The sequence below is a fragment of the Lolium perenne genome, chromosome 6, assembly GCF_019359855.2.
Source record: "Lolium perenne isolate Kyuss_39 chromosome 6, Kyuss_2.0, whole genome shotgun sequence".
Classification (NCBI taxonomy): Eukaryota; Viridiplantae; Streptophyta; class Magnoliopsida; order Poales; family Poaceae; genus Lolium; species Lolium perenne.
In genome coordinates, this window is record NC_067249.2 from 28,559,809 (window position 1) to 28,578,079 (window position 18,271).

The 18,271-nt window shown below is 46.4% G+C and overlaps 3 protein-coding genes and 1 long non-coding RNA gene across 4 annotated transcripts; 2 read left to right on the forward strand and 2 right to left on the reverse strand.

Annotated features, from left to right (window-relative positions):
* Positions 1 to 1,186: 1,186 nt before the first annotated feature.
* LOC127308472 (uncharacterized) lies at positions 1,187 to 3,430 on the forward strand. Its single transcript, XM_051339300.2, has 2 exons — positions 1,187 to 2,623; positions 3,147 to 3,430. Exon 1 carries the CDS (start codon positions 1,312 to 1,314, stop codon positions 2,617 to 2,619), a length of 1,308 nt encoding a protein of 435 aa, XP_051195260.1. The 5' UTR covers positions 1,187 to 1,311; the 3' UTR covers positions 2,620 to 2,623; positions 3,147 to 3,430.
* Positions 3,431 to 7,811: 4,381 nt separating this feature from the next.
* On the forward strand, positions 7,812 to 11,009 carry LOC127308471 (protein STRUBBELIG-RECEPTOR FAMILY 1). The gene is made up of 10 exons (XM_051339299.2): positions 7,812 to 8,026; positions 8,115 to 8,244; positions 8,332 to 8,403; positions 8,497 to 8,568; positions 8,650 to 8,715; positions 8,965 to 9,030; positions 9,128 to 9,501; positions 9,598 to 9,866; positions 9,986 to 10,696; positions 10,769 to 11,009. The coding sequence occupies exons 1-10, from the start codon at positions 7,891 to 7,893 to the stop codon at positions 10,889 to 10,891; spliced, it is 2,019 nt and encodes a 672-aa protein (XP_051195259.1). The 5' UTR covers positions 7,812 to 7,890; the 3' UTR covers positions 10,892 to 11,009.
* A 635-nt stretch (positions 11,010 to 11,644) lies between these two features.
* On the reverse strand, positions 11,645 to 12,169 carry LOC139832328 (uncharacterized). The gene has a single exon (XM_071822062.1). It carries the CDS (start codon positions 12,167 to 12,169, stop codon positions 11,645 to 11,647), a length of 525 nt encoding a protein of 174 aa, XP_071678163.1.
* Positions 12,170 to 14,161: 1,992 nt separating this feature from the next.
* LOC127308470 (uncharacterized) lies at positions 14,162 to 18,061 on the reverse strand. The gene is made up of 4 exons (XR_007856601.2): positions 17,518 to 18,061; positions 16,817 to 16,869; positions 16,316 to 16,398; positions 14,162 to 14,579 (listed from the first exon to the last, which is right to left on the reverse strand). It is a non-coding gene; the product is annotated as an uncharacterized lncRNA (long non-coding RNA).
* Between the last annotated feature and the right edge of the window lie 210 nt (positions 18,062 to 18,271).

Below are 18,271 nucleotides of genomic sequence, written 5' to 3' on the forward strand. Positions count from 1 at the left end.
ATCGGCACGCGCCTGGTGAGAGGCTCCCAAGCACCCAAGTACCATGGCCCATGTTCAGACGAGATAGGTGGGGCTGGCGAGGTAACTCTGTGCAGACGTGTTGCTGCTACTACGAGCACCTCCATACGATGACCCAGTGCGTCTCCAGGAGGTTGTTGCCTTATGCCTCTGGTGTTGCTACCGTCGGAGGCCGGTTTTGCTAACTTAGGCCTCCAACATTGCTACCGGTGGAGGATAGTTTTTTTGCTACCGGCGGAGGACTGCTTTGCTACCTTACGTGTCAGACGTTGCTACTGGTGGTTCGGGTGTTGCTCCCTTGGACTGATGGAATTGCTTCAACCTTGGACAGCTCTGATGCCGGCTGCATGTGAGGTCTCTTTTTATGTCTCCGAGGATTTGCAACATATGAATAAATTTTTTGCTACTACATTTTTATGGTTTTGCTATAATTGCATCGAGTCTATACAAACGACAAAATGTTAAGAGCTAGCCAAGACATTCAAGATGCACACAACAAACAAACAGAAAAGTCCGCCAAAGTGATGAGGTACATGTTGCGGGAAACACCTGATGGAATGCACTAGCGGCACGCCTCACACATGCCACAGACACGGTTTGATGTGGACATCGCCACCAAAACTATACCGCCTTCGCACTACATGCTAAGAATCATCCCCCCCCCACACACGGAGACAGACGGACACACACATGGTACTGATGTGGACATTGTCAAGTGACCTAAAATCATGGTCCCTCACTCGAACAAATCAAAATAGTAATGGAGAGATCAACACTATGCAAGTATGTAAAGCAAAAAACACCAAAGATACTCAAATCATTCACACTTAAATTCTACGAAAGCAACAAATGCTAGGGAGGAATTGGAGAGGAAGAACAATGGTGAAGATCAACTAATGACTCCAAGATTTAGATCCCAAAAGTTTCTGTCATTTACAAAAGGATTTGATTGATGAAGTTATTAATCGAGATCTCCTCTTCCAATCGTCTCAAAATTATGCAAGAACCATAGGAGAAGTGGGCAGGAATCGAGCTTTCCAAGATCAGCAATGAAGGTATATTTTTGTGCCCAAGAAACCTAGAAACGCCAGGGAGGAGGGTCCGGTTTGCTGCGAGGAACAAACTCCAGGCCCAGGCCCAGGCCCAAATACCACACATGACGCATCACTGGTCGCTACGGAGAACACAGATCCCAACTGCTGCCGTGCTCTCACTCCACTCCGGCCAAAAGCCCTAGCCGCCCATCCCCTTCGTCCTCCCACCCCGCCGGCGGGCCTCCGCCGCCCTCCCGCCATGGCGAAGCCGGCCCCGCACTTCGTCGACGAGATCCTGGAGGAGATCTTCCTACGCTTGGCCACCCCGGCCGCGCTTGCACGCGCCTCGACCGCCTGCCCCCGTTTCCGCCGCATCATCACCGAGCGCTCCTTCCTCCGCCGCTTCCGCAAACGCACACGGCCGCCCCTCCTCGGACTCATCGAGGAAGATGGATTCTACCCCGCCCAGGCGCCCCACTCCTCCGCCCCGCTCGCCCGTGCCCTCGCCGATGCAGCCGATTTCACCTACTCCTTTGTCCCCAAGCCCAGCAAGGGGCGCTGGAGACCGTGCGACGTCCGCGACGGCCGCGTCCTTCTCGAGGACACCCCCGGCTGGAACGAATTCAGCAACCTCGCGGTATGTGATCCACTTTCCCGGCGCCACCTGCTGCTTCCGCCCATACCTGAGGACCTGACTGGTGCCCGGAAAGAGCGCCTCTGCGGAATCGTGCCCACCCTCGCTCCCATTGACGAGGAGGATGAGGATGAGACGTCGTTCAAGGTGATATGCATGGCAGAATATGAAACCAAGCTGGCCGCGTTTGTCTTCTCGTCCCTCACGGGGGAATGGTGTATAGCTGCATCCCCCAGCTGGAGCTCTCTAGGCACGACCACCCCAGATGGGTCGCGCAACATCTCCATTTATGGGTGTCGTGGCTTGTCTTGTTTCGACGATGTGCGTGGATGCTTCTACTCGGCGTCGCCTTGGATGGACAAGTTGCTTGTGCTGGACACAAGGACAATGGAGTTCTCCACTGTCAATGATCGCTCTGGCTATCATATGCATCTCAGACGCCTGCCTGGCCAGGCAGAAGATGTTCTCGCAAGAAACGACGAGCCGCGAAGAAGTCGCTCTGGCCAAGAAAGAAGTCTCCCTCGCATTGTAGTGGGCAGGGAAGGAGCTATTGAGATGTTTTCTCTCGTTGGCGATCACAGCCCAAATGGCTCATTTGATCTCCATCATACCACTCAGCCAAGTAACTTAGAATCTTCCAAGGAATGGCAGCTGGAGAATATTATACCGTTGCCCCGCCAGTATGACTATTTCACCTCTGGTGCAGCTGAGGGATTCTTATTCCTTGGAGCCACTACAGAAGATCAGCTGGACATTGATGAAAACTCTCCGGTGCGGTTGTCGAGGACTGCCTGGGATGTAGATTATTTTTCGCTGGATGTCAGGACTTCTGAACTTGTTAAGGTTTGTAGGAGGAAGAAGCAATTCTTCCATTATGAAGATGTTTACTGGTACTTCGGCTTCCCTCCATCGTTATCAAAGCCGAGTTTATGAAGTGGTAAGTTTGTTTTGGTTATATCTAGTGTGTTTTGCTGTCCCGAATGTTCATGTAGAACTTGTTTTGTGCTACTTCAACAACTTTTCATTTGTCAAACTAGGGAAGGTGGCCATGATTTGATTTGTTTGTCCTGTTGGACAGTTGCCATGAAACAAACCAATTGAAGAAACAATTTCATTTCATAGCACAGCAAAAACATCTATATCCCTCACTACAGTTAATGTTTGAGCACCCTCACATCGGAATGATTTAAATTTACCTTTCACATCTTATGTTTCTGTTACCTTTTATGTACACTACTCTGTAACTGATACAAAATAAATAACATGGCTGTGGGACTCGAGCTTAACTGAGCAACTTATTCTGCATTTAGTACTAAACTGTTCCGTATATTTTAGTTTTGCATATATGGCCTTACTTTTTTTTGCATATATGGCCTTACTGTGGAACTAGGAATAAAAAATCTTTATTGCATATACTAATCCAATTTAGTTGCTTATTAGAATTTGCTATATATCTGCAGACAATAAACTTGCTTTGCTTTTGGAGTCTCTTATTTGGGCCATGCATCTGATGCCATCGAGGATAATTGGAGGATGGACAAGATGGTGCTGCGAATATGCTTGCTAGATATAGTACTAGACCCATGGCGTTATCCCTTAGGAAATAGCTTTCATGTACGTTGCCATGACTGTGCTAAGCGTATTTAAGCAAGAGATGCGTTCAGCAAGCTGAATTATCGAACTCTAATATGTAAGCTCTTCTTTTTGAGTTGGGAGAATACCCATGTCTTAACTTCTCAGGTTCCTTCTGCGGCCACTCTTGTCGTTCTTGTGCAGGTCACCTTATGCTCTCCACAGGATGTTCATGCATTTGATGATTCATTACTTCTTCAGATTTTTTTTCCCATGCTATCTGTTAGTGTTTATATCTTTTCAAATTCAGGGAAGCAACAGTGATTGATCATATCATGTTCGTTCAGCTACTACTGCATGCATGTTTGTATTCAGATTTTGAGACAGTCAGAAAAATGACAGTGGAAGCTTTGTCTGAAGCATTCATGTATCGCCATCTTAATACAGAGATATATGGATTTATCTTGGAAGTGTTGTGCTAGGTTGGATTTGACACGTCTTGTCTGTTTCTTCCTAGCTAGGTTATCTCACACATATGCCCTTTGTTTTAGTTCCCTTGTCATGTTAATGGCGATTGAGAATACTCATCGTCTCTTCTCCTCTCCCATTGTGCGCTGGTCGGCGATGTTTTTCACTATTATTATGGTCCTTTTTCTGATTGAGTGAAAAGTCTGAACTGCCAAGCATCAACAGGTATGTTACCAGAAGATTACAGTGGCCTTACGGAATGTTTTATGCAGTACAAAAAAAACTCAGCCTAGCATGAGGTGAGAAACCCCCAACGGCGCCCATAGCGGGGATAATGGAGGGGATTTTTTAGTGCGAGACCCAGGTATCGAAACCGGGTTGGATATCTCCGACTGTCGGGAGAGGGCACGTGGCCACCACGCTATAGGAGCGTTCGCGACATGTCCCACGCGGTGGGCAACTTGAATAGTATTATAATCGTCATGTTTTCATCGATTTGGTGTACCTCGTCGACGGCGAGACTGGGACGACCGTGCCGCCGCGACAACAACCTTACAACCACCGTTGAGACCGCGACCGCGACCGCCGCACAGACGACAACGACGATGAATACCGTCGTGGCCGCCGCGCCTGTGTAGACTTCCGGAGTCGCTCCCGTGCTCCTGCCAGCGACCGCACGGCTGATGATCGCCGGAGGGAACCAAGGGATGATGGGCGTCGCCAATATAATGACCGCCGCCGTGATGACCCAGATTGCCAGATGAAAGGAGAGGCAGCGGCCGCGATGACACGGGAGCCGCCGTGAAGCTTCCCCGTTTGATGCTCTCGCCTCCTCCACGCCTCTGGCCGGCGAGCCATCCGCGCGCGCTCCATCTCCAGCTCACCTCGGTGCGCGTCACACCGTCACGGCAGAGCGCCTCATGCCTTCCTCTGGTGGGAGCGCGAGGATGCGAGCTTCGCCCGGCTCTCCGGCCCTTCTTCACCAATTTGTGACGACTGACGAGCACCGTGGCTGCCACTCCGGTGCATGGTGACCAGAACACCACCCTCCGCCTCTGCTGGGCACCATCGAGGCTGCAACCTCTGCCGCCGCCGCGTCCCAGCCCGGGGCCCTGTTTGTTGCCGCCCCTGCTGCGGTGCTGCCTGACCCGGCCTGGTCGTCAGTCGTCACCGCGCGCCATCCCACCGACGAACAGGACGAAGACTCTGGCCGGCGTGACAGGGTTCTCGCTCTGGCGCAGCAGTTCTACAACAACTCCAACACACCGATCGCGGCCATGGCACTGAGCTTCTGTGCCACCGCATAGGGATCATCAAGGAGGGCGACGCTGCCACGAGGGATGCGATCGCCAAGTTCGCCGCCTGCCACCATTATCCATTGAGATGCTTTGCGCACTACTCAGGCTCGACTGCGACCTGGCCACTGCGTTCGAAGATGCCCTGGTGGCGCATGATGGTGCGGAGGGGATGGAGTTCACAGCCGACGTGGGAGAGACTGCGACTGCCGAGTGCCGGCACGCCAAAGCGTGGCCCGTTGGCTAGGTTTGATGGTCACCCTCCCTACTACTCCTACAAGAGCATCTCTAGCAGACACCCATACCGCATCAGGATATATTTTCCAGGCCGCAGCCCAAAACCGCTCTTGGCCGCTATATATCCCGGTCGGCGACACAAATGCAGGTCAAACCTCATCCGCCTCGCCGCCGCTTCCTCTCCCGCCAACGAGAAATCCACTGCGTGCACTCCACTCTCCGGCGAGCAATCCCCTTCCTCGTGTCGAAAGCAATCGTTTTATACAAATATATGTGAACTTGTGAAACCATGAAAGGATGGCTATGGAATGAAATTGTTTTTATTAATTGTCGTGCTAGAGTCAATTAATGAAAACAATTTCATTGCATAGCGGGAAAGGCATCTATGTCCCACCAAATTTGCATATGATCCATGTTGATTAATGTTTGAGCGCCAGTAACATGTTACGAAATGTTTTAGTTCACCATTCACATCTTAGACTGCTATACTTTTTCTGTACACTGCTTCCTGATTGGACTAAGAATATAGCATGGCTACAGGGCTTCTTGAAAGCATGAATCAGCAGCTTGTGTGCATTTAGTCATAAACTTTAATTGTATTTCCAATTTTGCACATAAGGCATTACTGTGAAAGGATGGAAGCAAATATATTTATTGCATCAAAGTGTGTTTCTTATTATGAGTTTTAACTAAATATATCTGCAGGGATGAACTCACTTCGCATTTGGACTTCTCTTGTTTGGGCCATGCGTCTGATGCCTTTGAGGAGAAATGGAGGATGTACATGATGATGCTGAGAAATATCCTGGCTAGATACAGTACTTGAGCCTTGGGATTATTCATTAGGAATTAGCCATTATGCTCTTTGATACGTCTGTATTAGGCTTATTTAACCAAGGCGTGCTGTAAGCAAGCTGAATTTTCCGGAATCTGGCTCTAATATGTAAGAGCTGTATCGTTCTTTTGTGTTGGAAGCAAATAAGCAATGCCGTGTCTTGTTGTGGTGGTGTGCTTTGTGGCCACTCTATTTATCTTTGTTAAGAACTGAGTTCCAGCTCAGTGGTAAGGCAAGCGAGTGCGCAGCCAGCCCACCCGGGTTCGAATCCCCATCTCGCGGTAATTTCGCAGGGAGGGGCGAATAAACCGGGTTATCATCCTAGCGTCCATCCGTGGGGAGAGTCTCATCCTACCTAACAACGTATAGCCAAAGGAGGGATCATTCCCCCGTTGGTCAACGTTTAGACATCAACCTCGCCACTGTTGCAGCCACACTATGCTCTGCTCAGTGTATTCATGTGCTTCAGGTTATTGATGCATATGCTGTTTTCAGCGTTTGAGTTTTGTTGTGTAACTTTCCAAAATCAGGAAAGCAACTGCAACTTTTCCAAATTAGGTAGGTGCATTTGTTGACGCTTATATTAAAGATTCGTGATGTTCATTTGTCCACATCTTTATAGTAGAGTCATGCTGTGAGGTAGGTGCATTTGTTCTTTTGTGTTGGGAGAATGGCCCTGAGAGTGTTGGTGTGTTTTGCCTGTCTAATTATTCTTGTTGGGACCTGTGGTTGCAGCACTTCATTTTCTGCCCAACATTTTAATGTATCTGATGATTCATAATAAGTACTGAACTGGTTAATGCTCAAAATGGGTTTATTTTTAATATAATTTTATGTGTAACGTATTGCCCTGGCAAACTGTTTAACTTGTCCTAAAAGATCTTGACTACTTAACTTATCTGTGTTATACTACGAGATTCTGAACTCCATGGACAAAGCTTACTACCATGCAAGGCAGGTCAGACCGTGTCAGTGTCACATTTACCTTTCTACTGTTTTTGAATTGTACAATGTTTATGTGGTGTAGGCCTTGTTTACGTTATGTGCAAGTCGAAAGCTGCAATGTATTAGTTAGTTTTTACTGTAATTTTACCTTTAACCATATTTTGTTGAGATTCTTGTATAGCCTGTTCATGATTTACTTGCAAAACTGGTTTGGGTCTTATACAGTGAAATCTATAGAAATTAACTATGATATAACATCTTGCTTTTAGAGGGGTCATGGTGTAACCATTGTCAGGGTCAGCAGCTTATTTTCAGGGAATATGTCTACGTCGCTACATATTTTGTCTGTTCTCTTGGTGATTATATCGTACAAGATGTAAAAACCTAAAATATTCCTTGATAAGATAGGTAGATCGGGCCCCCCTCCTTCGAATACCAAAGTATTGGGTGATTTGGTTGGCTATGGAGGAAAATCCACGACTTTAAAGCTCAACAACAATGGATGAGAGAGAGTGTTCTCAAGATTAAAGGTAGCATTATTATCTTTTTGTTTGTTTGAGAATACTTTTTCCACAAGTCTCTGCGGCAAGAGGTTAACTTGCAGTGCATGTCTAATTTCGTTTGTGAGGGTTAACTTGTAGAGCATGTCTCAAGAAACCCAAGAGAAGGATTGCTCCAGTGACATACAGGTTGCCAAGCACCTAGTCAGTCAACGGGTAGGTGACCAGAAACTCATTGTACTATATATATACTATACTCAGTGCTGGTGCTTATGAAAATCCATCATGCTGCCTCTTGTATTGTATATATGCTGACCTGATCTCAGTGGCTGCTAATCACCAAGATCCATCCATGGAGCCAATGCGAGGAAGAGCACAGACGTGGATGCTCCTATGGCTTGCCTTCTGCTTGCTAGAGCATTCGTATTCCCAGGTGTTCCCGTTCCCCATCCCCTTCTTTACACCGCCCCACACCAATCAACAAAACGGTGAGAAGAATCTGATAGAACTTTGTTGAGCCTTGCAGCACAATGCATGTAACATAAGTACTGTTTCCCTCTGGTTTTGTTGAAGCAGTTGATGCTGTAAACAAGCTGTACGTTTCACTTGGCTCGCCGGACCTCCGTGGCTGGGCTGCCACGGGAGGAGACCCCTGCGAGGAGGCGTGGCAAGGGGTGCAGTGCATCGGTCCCAACATAACAGCAATGTAAGCGCTTCGCTCTCCACACCGTGGCGGTTTACTTTCAAAATTGTACATTCCAGTAGTCAGAAGTGTTTTTTCTGAACCTGACAGAGAGCTCAGAGGCGTGGGACTGGAGGGGAAGCTGACGGAGGCACTGGGAAAGCTTACTGCCATCACAAGATTGTCCGTGATCTCGCATCATATTTAAGTTCTATTTTCTGTCCACTAGTAGTTAATTTCGTTGATGAAAACTGTTCTTGTTTTGTGTTCATGTAGGGATCTATCGTCGAACAATCTCAATGGCAAGCTCCCGGATTCAATGGCAATGCTTAAATCCCTTTCAACACTGTGAGTACCTGAATATCATGCTTGTAAATTCTGCCATGATATTCTCTTCCTGCTTGTTTATGGTTTTGCAATGTGTTGCAGGCATGTGCAGAACAACAGGCTAACTGGGACACTTGATATGCTACGTGATCTTCCCCTGAAAGACTTGTAATTGCTTCACCAATTTAGACAGATACCCAGCTCATACTATCAAATGATGGTTACGACACTAATCCTTCTTAACAAAATAATAACGCGCAAATTCTTGGTGTTCTGGAGAAAAGAAAACAATTTCTCTGATACAAATATCATACTGGCCCTGAACATTGTTACTACCACCATTTTACCGATTTTCTTCGTACTGCATTTCTTCGCATCATTCGCTCCCAAATACTGATTCTGTGTGGACATTTGCAGGAATGTAGAGAACAATGTTTTCTCAGGATCAATCCCAGAGAAGATGCTCAATATCCCAAAATTTCTGTAAGAATTCCATCCTCCCATCGATATTCAAGAGCCGTAAGAGCTCAGCTGACTACTGCCTATCTGACAGGACCATTCTTTCCTGAATATTCTGCAGAAGAAACGGCAACCATTTCACTGATGCACTGATCCCCAGTTCCTCTCCGCCCACGACGCCGTCTCCTTCTCCAGCTGCACACCCTCAAATTAATGTAATCCCAGAAGTTACTCCACAGGGCACTGCACACGGTTCTGGTCCCCCGAGACACAGCATGAAGGTCTCCCCAGCTAAGGCTGCTGGATACAGTGTCCTCGCCGCCGGTTCACTGACCATCGCAATTCTCGTGATCGTGTTGGTCGTGTCAAGAAGGCGGCAGGAGAGGTCCATTCATGGAGGGTACCTAAGGGGATCTGCGATGAAGGCGCCGAGCTGGAGGAGGGACGCTACTAAGCTTGGTGCAGCTGTCAACTCTGACAAAGAACGAATCACAGGTATATCCTTTTTTTTCTGTTGACATTTCCTTCTCACAGTCAATCGGTAGCGTATTCAGACATAAATGATCGTTGTTTCTTGTTGGACCTCTGAAGTTGCAGAGGCGATTGTGGGAAGTCCAGGAAATCATACAAGGACATCGGGTTCATGGGCTCATCCATCTCTGCAGAACAACAGCATGCCGAGTATTGTTTCAGGCTACAGTGTTCAGGGAAGTTCAGAAGAAGGCCAATCTCCGCGGTTTTCTTTCAGGTTCTTCACGGTTGCATCGCTGCAACAGTGCACCAATAGCTTCAGCGATCAGAATCTCATGCGCGAAACCCGGTTCGGCAAAATGTATCTAGCAGAGCACCCAGAAGGCAAGGTAAATTGAACTGACTCCCATTCCCACTCGTGTCATGCATGCTCAGATGGTCTTGATGTACCGTCTCTTGGTGGTGTTATTGATGGCGGCTTCCATTCCATGGATAACCTTTCTTCTAGTTTGCGGTGCTGAACCTTCACGACATGGCTGTGAAAATGGCGGTCGGCGCTTTCCTGAAGAAGGTCCAGGCCATCGCTGGCCTTCGACACCCCAACGTCGAAGAGCTCGTGGGATGCTGCGTCGAGCATGGCCAGAGGCTGATCGTCTACAGACATTTCAGCGAGAACACACTGGACGACATGATTCATGGCGACACCAACGACGGCTCCGGCGTCAGTTTCCCATGGGAATCTCGGATCGCCGTGGCCCTTGAGGTCGCCAAGGCTCTCGAGTACCTCCACGACGGCGACGGAGGCGATGTCGCCGTAGTCCACGGTCTTTTCAGGCCGGAGCACTTGCTTGTCGACGCTGAGACAATGCGGGTGCGCGTGTCCGGGTGCGGCCTAGCCTCATTTGCGCCGACGCCGCCGTCAGGTAGCACTTCGGAGGACTACTGGCACGACAACAACTACCCGCCGGAAGAAGCGGCGGCGGCCACAGACGATGTGTACGGCTTTGGGGTGCTGATGCTGCAGCTCCTGACCGGGCGCAGGCCCTATGACGGCGCGCGGCCGAGGGATGAGAGGCGCCTGGTGCCATGGGCCAGCGCGCGGCTGCACGACCTGAGCACGCTGCGGAGGATGGCCGACCCGCGGCTTGGGGGGACGCTGACACCGGTGCCGGTCAGGTCCCTGTCGCGATTCGCGGACATCATCAGCAGATGTGTGCAGGTAACTAAAGCTTGATCGTCATGGTTTCTCGCTCTTCTTGCGTTGCGTTGTAACGGAGCTTGCGTGGTGCAGCGAGAGGCAGAGTTCAGGCCGGCGATGGCGGATGTGGTGCAGGACCTGAGGCGCGCCATGGAGGAGGCGCGCGCGGTGAGCGACGGTGGAGAGATGCCTCTAGCGTGGAACTGTTCGCTCTGATTGACATCGAAGCCTGTACTATTCGGAGAAAAGGGGAACTATTCGCTCGCCTGAACTCGATAGTTTTCTTGTAACAATTTGGTAAAGAGGAGGCACTCTTTTCCTTACCAGAGTACCGAACTATCGAAGGGGACTGGAACGTTTTTAATGAGACGGCTTGCTTGCTTAATATATAAATTATTATTTAAAAAAAAAACTATCATTGCCTAGGCTACAAAGTAAAATCTGCGCCTTATGGTTATGTTTAGAGCATGTTCACCGGGCTTTCAAACAGGCGCCGACGATTGCGCCAGGACGAGTGTAAGGGTCGCTCGCATGTCCTCCCAAACTATAGGGACAGCCGTCCCACACCGGCATCCCCTGTACCGCCGTCCTCAATTTCTTTTTCCTATTTACGTCTTCTATACAATATTTTCAAACAATAGTTCAAACAGTTTTCAAACACATAAATTTATTCATACAATAGTTTAACATAGTTTAACATAAATACAAATGGAATTATTCATACTATAATTTAAATTTTAAATCATGTGTTGGCGGCTCCTCTCCTCGCCCATAGATGCACAGCTAGATCCACCTGAAGTTGAACATCTCAACTTCAGCAAAAGGTTTTTAATAATCAAATGGTTGATCATCATCTACAACACGCTCGCTCAATGATCATGTTCTGAATGATCACACAAGTGTTTATCACCTCCTACATCTGAGATTTTGACCAAGTGAGAGGAGGTACCTAACAACGGCGAAGCGATGCTAGAGCACATCAAAAGCCCGCTCAACATTCTTGCGAGCTGCTTCCTGGCATGACGCAAAATAAGCGTCCATCTCTGAAGTTAGAGCAGGGATTGTCTTCAGAGATGTAGTATACGTTGGATAGATGTCATCGGCTAGATAGTACCCATTGTTGTATGCGTGGCCGTTGACATCAAAGCTCACGGAAGAAGCTTGTCCCTCAACTAGCCTGACAAACACCGGAAAGCGCTGCAACACGTTGATATCATTGTGGATTCCTGCCATGCCAAATCCAGAGGTCATGGTCTGCCATCGCATTAAGAATAACATTGCACTAACATTTATGCCCCTTAAACATCCCTTGCCAAGTAAAAAGGCAATTTTTCCAACCCCAATGAGCATCCCAGGAAACCCTCGGTCTGCATTTTGTGCCAGGATCTGAGATGTATCATCTGTCCTCGGTGCTCTCAAATAATCTCCACCAAATACTGCTATGACGGCTCGACAAAACTTGTAGACAGTCTTGGAGCATGTTGACTCCGTCATGCGTAGGTAGTTATCGGATGCATCCGAGGGAGCTCCATATGCAAGACAGCGCAATGCAACAGTAAACTTCTGGATTGAGGAGAAGCCCTACAAATCGGTGCAATCTTGCTTGCACATGAGGTAGTCGTCGTACTCTCTGACACTGAAGACAATCTTCATGAACAGATCCTTGTTCATCCTAAACTGACGCCAAAAATCCTTCGGCTTGTGAGTCGCGTCGTTGACGAAGTAGTCGGAGTCAGGAAGAAAGGCACGAGCTTGACGGTGCCGCTCCTTGTTCCTCGTCTTTCCAACCCTTGAACCGTCGCGCCGAGGCATGACGAAGGATAGAATGGATTGGCGGAGGAGGCTCGCCAGCATCATCTATTGCTAGTGCCGCCGGATGGCGACAGTGTTCTCCTCCTCCATGAATAGCTCTCGTCATCGCTTTCCGTCGCGGCAATCCGCCGAACACCTTGCGGGTGGGACGGACGGACGATCGTGGTGACAGCCTCCTACTACCGGCGAGTTGACCATGCGGTGAGATCAGGCGCCGGTGATTTTGATGGCCGGTGGCTTCTAGACAGGCGGGGTGGGAGGCGAGCACGGGGGAGGACGAGGACGACGCACTACTAGAAAAATGCCTAGCCGTAGGATCACTACCAGTGGCGCACCATGGTGCACCACTGCTAGTAGATTACCAATGGCACACCTGGTGAGGTAGTGCGCCACTACTATGTGTGACCATGGTTTGACCACTCCCCACATTTGCCAAATGGCGTACCAAGCATAGGTGCGCCACTGCTATTTGAGGCAGTGGCACAACTATGATTGGTGCGCCATTGGTAAGTGTGAGGTTGGGGGTATAGATGGGCTTACGATTACCAGCGGCGCACCACTTATTGGTGCGCCACTGCTATATGTGGTGCGCCACTGGTGGTAACTCCTGCCCAAAATTCCCACCACCCCCTCCCTCGTGGATCGTCTTTTAGGTTTTCAAAAAATTAAAGAAAATGTTACAAAATTCAAAAAATAAAATCCTTCCATTGGACCATGTGTTATGTCATCTAGTTGCAAGAGAAATTAACAAAAATGAATTTCATTTTTTTTGCAAAATTGCGCCATGTATCAGTAAAATGGCTTTTCTAGTTGCATACAACCTCCGATGAAAAGGTTTTTGTATGAAAAATGTATCTACGTGAAATTTAACACGGTGGAAGAAGAGGTAGTATACCAGTGAAACTTGTAGTTCTGGGGTGAGAACAACTCGCATCGATTGGAATATAACAAAGATAACAGATCATTTTTCCGGAGATACCAGAAAAAATAAAGTGGTATTTTTGTTGCTTAAAAGAGACAACAGATGGGAGCTTCGCAGTTTCCGAAGTTGGTATAGAAGAAACCGATGACCAGTGGAGCAAGTATATTATTTTGATCGTTCCGTAGAAGAACAAAACATTAATTTACCCAGGTAAAGAGGGGCAAATGTTGATTTGTTTTGGAATTACCGTTAGAAAACTATGCTTTGCTTAAGAATTACCGACGGGTCATTACTATGCAGAACCACGGCTGATGTTGAAGATTCGTGTTAAAACTAACCACGCTTGTGTGTCGTTGGAAAATTACCGGCACATAAATATGAGGCCTCATGAAAGAACATCTCTCATATTATGTTTTGTGTGTTTGATGTCAATGTATGTGATACACTAATGTTTGTCTAAGTGGTACAGGGATTATATAGTTACATATACATGTGCACTACTGCAGAATTGGCCTCTAGTGACATGCACAAAAGGCATGTTAGTGACAGGCATAGTCACTGGTATCAGATCACTAGTGACTGGCATGTGCCTGTCACTGATGTGTGCATACTAATGACAGGCAAAAATAAATGCCTGTCACTAGTTGCGATGGAAGGCTGCGGACAGTGAGGCTTTGTAGTGACAGGCTCATTATCCTGCCTGTCACTGGTTTCAATTTTCATAATAAAAAAATAAATGCTTTTTCCACAAATATTCCAGATAGCATAAGAAGATGTTATAAAAAAATCAGTACATGCAGCTAAATAGTCGTAAGACATATCCATGCATCGTTGCACAGTTCACTAGGGCTCCCTAAATCAGTACATCACACATCACCATATGTCCTAGAAGCGCCTACAGACAATTTATACTACAACGCAAAGGGAAACATTCAGGTTGAGGATGGGGCTGCTGAAAGAGTACACGAGAAATCGTCGAATCGAGGATGATCCGTCTGTCCTCCAGAAAACATCACTTGGGTAAAGCAAGCACCAGGAATTCACAATGCGCACTAGTCGCTTCACACAAGGGTCAAACTTTGTCAGATGCATCGCTTGATGTGCTCTCCGTGCTCCTAACCGCAGCAAGTTTCAGCCAATCTTTGCTCCAGTGCTCTTTGACCCCTTTCCCTGCGTGAAGTAACACAACCAAGCGAGACTGAGTATACAAGTACATATGTTGGAAGCTGCATGAATATTTAACTGCCTATCTTGCAGCAACCAGAAGCCCAAACACAGCGACTAGTTACTGAACCAAAATACCCAAAATTAAGAGAAACATTGGAATCGAAAAAATGGAATACTAGCTCAAACATAGACTCCACAAGCTCACAAACTGTCATGAAGTATAAAGCTATTATCAAGGAGGGACAGTCTCAAAACATAAATCAACAATCCATTTGAGCATTACCCATGTCTGATAATTATGAAGGGTTGTATCTGGAACAGTCCCAAGGAACACTAAGGATGGATTTCATGGTTCCAGGTCTTCTTAAGCTACTAAGACACATATGCAGTATGCAAATTCAGTGATGTGTGGTCTAATCTGTTGTGACAAACAACAGGGATCTGATTTATGGTTCAGTTTAGCACTGACCTACGCTCCTAGATTAATCAACTAATGAAAGACCCCATTTATTTATTTACCAACAATACCACAACAGTTTTAGAGAGGAGTTCCCACATGGCTGGTTAGACCAACATATATACAGAGAGAATTCCTTATTTGACACTACTTGAAAATTTGGTTCCTTCTTTGACACTGGATTCTGTTTTCTTCCTGATTTGACACTTGGTTTAAATCTTTTCCCTTATATGACACTATAGTTCATTTTAAGCACTAACGGTGTTAAGGACTGACATGAAAAGACGCTTTTGCCCCTGGTGCATTATGTGACAAAAAATTGCACAAAACAAATCCAAAAATATTGTGATATATTTGGTCATGGTTAAATGACCAAATGCGACCCATACGTTGCTGATGGTGTTCGCCCGGATTTTGTACATGCCTAAATACAATCATATGATAAATAAATGATAATGAAGATTATAGGATGCATATATATTTCGTGCCTGATGTTTATATTTTGGCCAGCAGAATTAATTCCCTTCAGCTCTATTTACTTATAACGAGCTGATCCTGTGTGGCTGTGTGTGATCAAGTCTGGCCTTACGTACCAGCATGGTCACGCGCGTCCACACGCACTAGCTTTGTCCCCCCAAGTGATTACTCGATCTAATTATCTCTCCAGACTAGCAACGGTACAACAATCATATACGATGTATGTGCATTCCTAATCTTAGTCCCTAATCCTCATGTGTATGTAGGGCTGCTGTGTTTAGCAATCACACAAACCCTTTCCCGTTTTTCAGCCGCCAGGTTCACGTGAGCTTTTTTTTCGTCGTGAGTTTCAATCAAACAAGAGTAGTAGATGCGCTAGATTTTAGTGTACGGGATTCCATCAAATTGTTTTTTTTCTTACACAGCTAGCTAGCTTTACACATCAAGAACATGTATTCTGCTCCACATGCGCTAGATAAGTGATGCTTTTGAAAATAATATTCCACATTCTATGGAAAGGATGTGTTTTACTTTATAATGTGGGAATATAGCATCATGTTAGCTTACTCAGGAAATAAATATTACTATATGAACCAAGAAATACGTACCATGCGTTTAGGTCTGGAATTTACCTTTCTTGATATTTATCATATCGCAGAGAAAAGGGAAAGCTTTGCTACGAAGAAGAACTGAAAGAGCAACACTATATATATGCATTTTAACTACTTTTGTAAATATGTAATCGTGAAACAGAGCAAGAGAAATACAATGTTATACCTCAACCGTTTAACAGCATGGTACGTACCATGAAAGATGTAGCAGCAGAGAGGGAAAAATTGGGAATCATACATGCCAATCCAGGTTTCAGGTATCCAGCCACATCATTTTCTAACAATGTATTGACCCTCCAGTCAAAGAAAAGTTAATAATATAAGCATAATTCGTAAATCGCTCCATGTAATTACTTTACACTATTTGCTTGTGAGCTCCTACAAATATTTAGAAAACTACTAATGTGATGAATGTTAGGGTTAAAGTGAAAGCACGTGTTGTAGGCAACTAATATATTTTGTTTAATGAGGTAAGCCTCACATATAGTAGTAGCACGCAGCAGAGTTTCCTAACGATTAGAATCAAACATAGGGAATTTATCCCATTAGAAAGATAGCTAAGATAGTATCTGATAAAAACATTTATGTATAGAAATAATTAATTAAATCCAAGCAAATACGAAGAGCATGAATTTCAGTAACTTCTACACATGTTACAATTTATACTTTCCATGAATTATCAACAATTTTGTTACCTCTTGTACAGTGAAGTCATGATCATAAATTCCCTGCCACGGAGAGATCGTGCCTGCAAAATAAGACCAAACATCAGTAGGAGCCCACGATGTAAATTGCACCATTCTTGAAAACCTTTATATACATAGTATTACTCTGAGGTCGAACATTAAGATTGCACACAATGATTAAGGAAAACATGGCTAATTATTTGACTTGGTTGCCAATGCTTAACAGCTGCTGATACAACTGCGGTCTCGCCGAGGGCGCGGGCTGTTAGACAACCTCATATCATGAATAATACTTCTAACATAAAAATGGCAGTTTCTCAACAGAGAAGCATTGTATTATTCTAAGTGTGAACATTTAGATTGAATTCCAAACGTGAGATATTCCAGCAGGCAGATGGCTCTTCAGCGGAATTCTAAATAACGGAAGGGAAAATCAGTTGATAATGAAATCATATGTCATGCCAGACCCTTCGTTCTACTAAACTTGGTCCAAAGCTTACACGTTTAGTATTTTGCTCTTAGTTTTGCACCATTTGGCTGATCTTAGATTGGTTGCGTAGCCTTTTGTTCTAAATAACCATGTAAATACCTTGTGAAACTGAAAGCTCACTGCGGCAAAATAGGTGAAATATTACCAAACATGAGGGGATCAGTTTTACTCGCTCCGATCTTCATCAGGCCTAAACATCCAAGAAACCATGGCTGATTACCTGACTTGATTGCCGATGCTGAACAAACGTCTTTTTCTTTGCGATGTTAACATCAGCTGATGCTGCTGCGGTCTGGCCAAGTGCCTCCGGCTGCTAGACATCCTTGTACCATCGTTCTAGGTCTTTGCATGGTAAATCCAATTCCTCATCTGAATACTCCCAGATTGGATCAAGAAAATAAAATAAAAAATCTGCTGATTCCCCTATCGGATCAAGAAAACAGAAGAAAAAATATGTTGATTCCCCGATCGGATCAAGGAAATAGAACAACAAATTTGGAAGTAAATTCAGAAGTTTATCAGGGAGGTCGAAGGGATGAAATAGAACAACATAACTTGTGTTTCTCCAATTGGATCAGGGAGGTGGGGCGGCGGCGTTGGAGTGGGCTGGCGGCGCGGCGGCTTTGGACTGGGTTGGCGGCGCGGCGGTGTTGGCGGCGCGGCAGCGTTGGGGTGGGCTGGCGGCGCGGAGTTGCGATCGGGAGAAGCGCGGCTGCGGTTGGGGATTAGGAGGGCTCGGGGTCATGGGGTAATGGGGTACTCGATTTGTTTTGGTGGAGTTTTAGAACAAGCTCGGTTTACTTCGTACTGCATACAGCCACGTCCAATCTCTCCTGTAGCATGTACCCTTCTTTTTTTAGGGAGCCTGTACCTACACCGATCGATGCAAGGAGAGGCCAGCTCGCTCGGGTCTTACGCGTACGTCGCGTCCGAGAAGTCTCCAGCCGGCCCAGGTACGACGCGCGTGGGAAGAA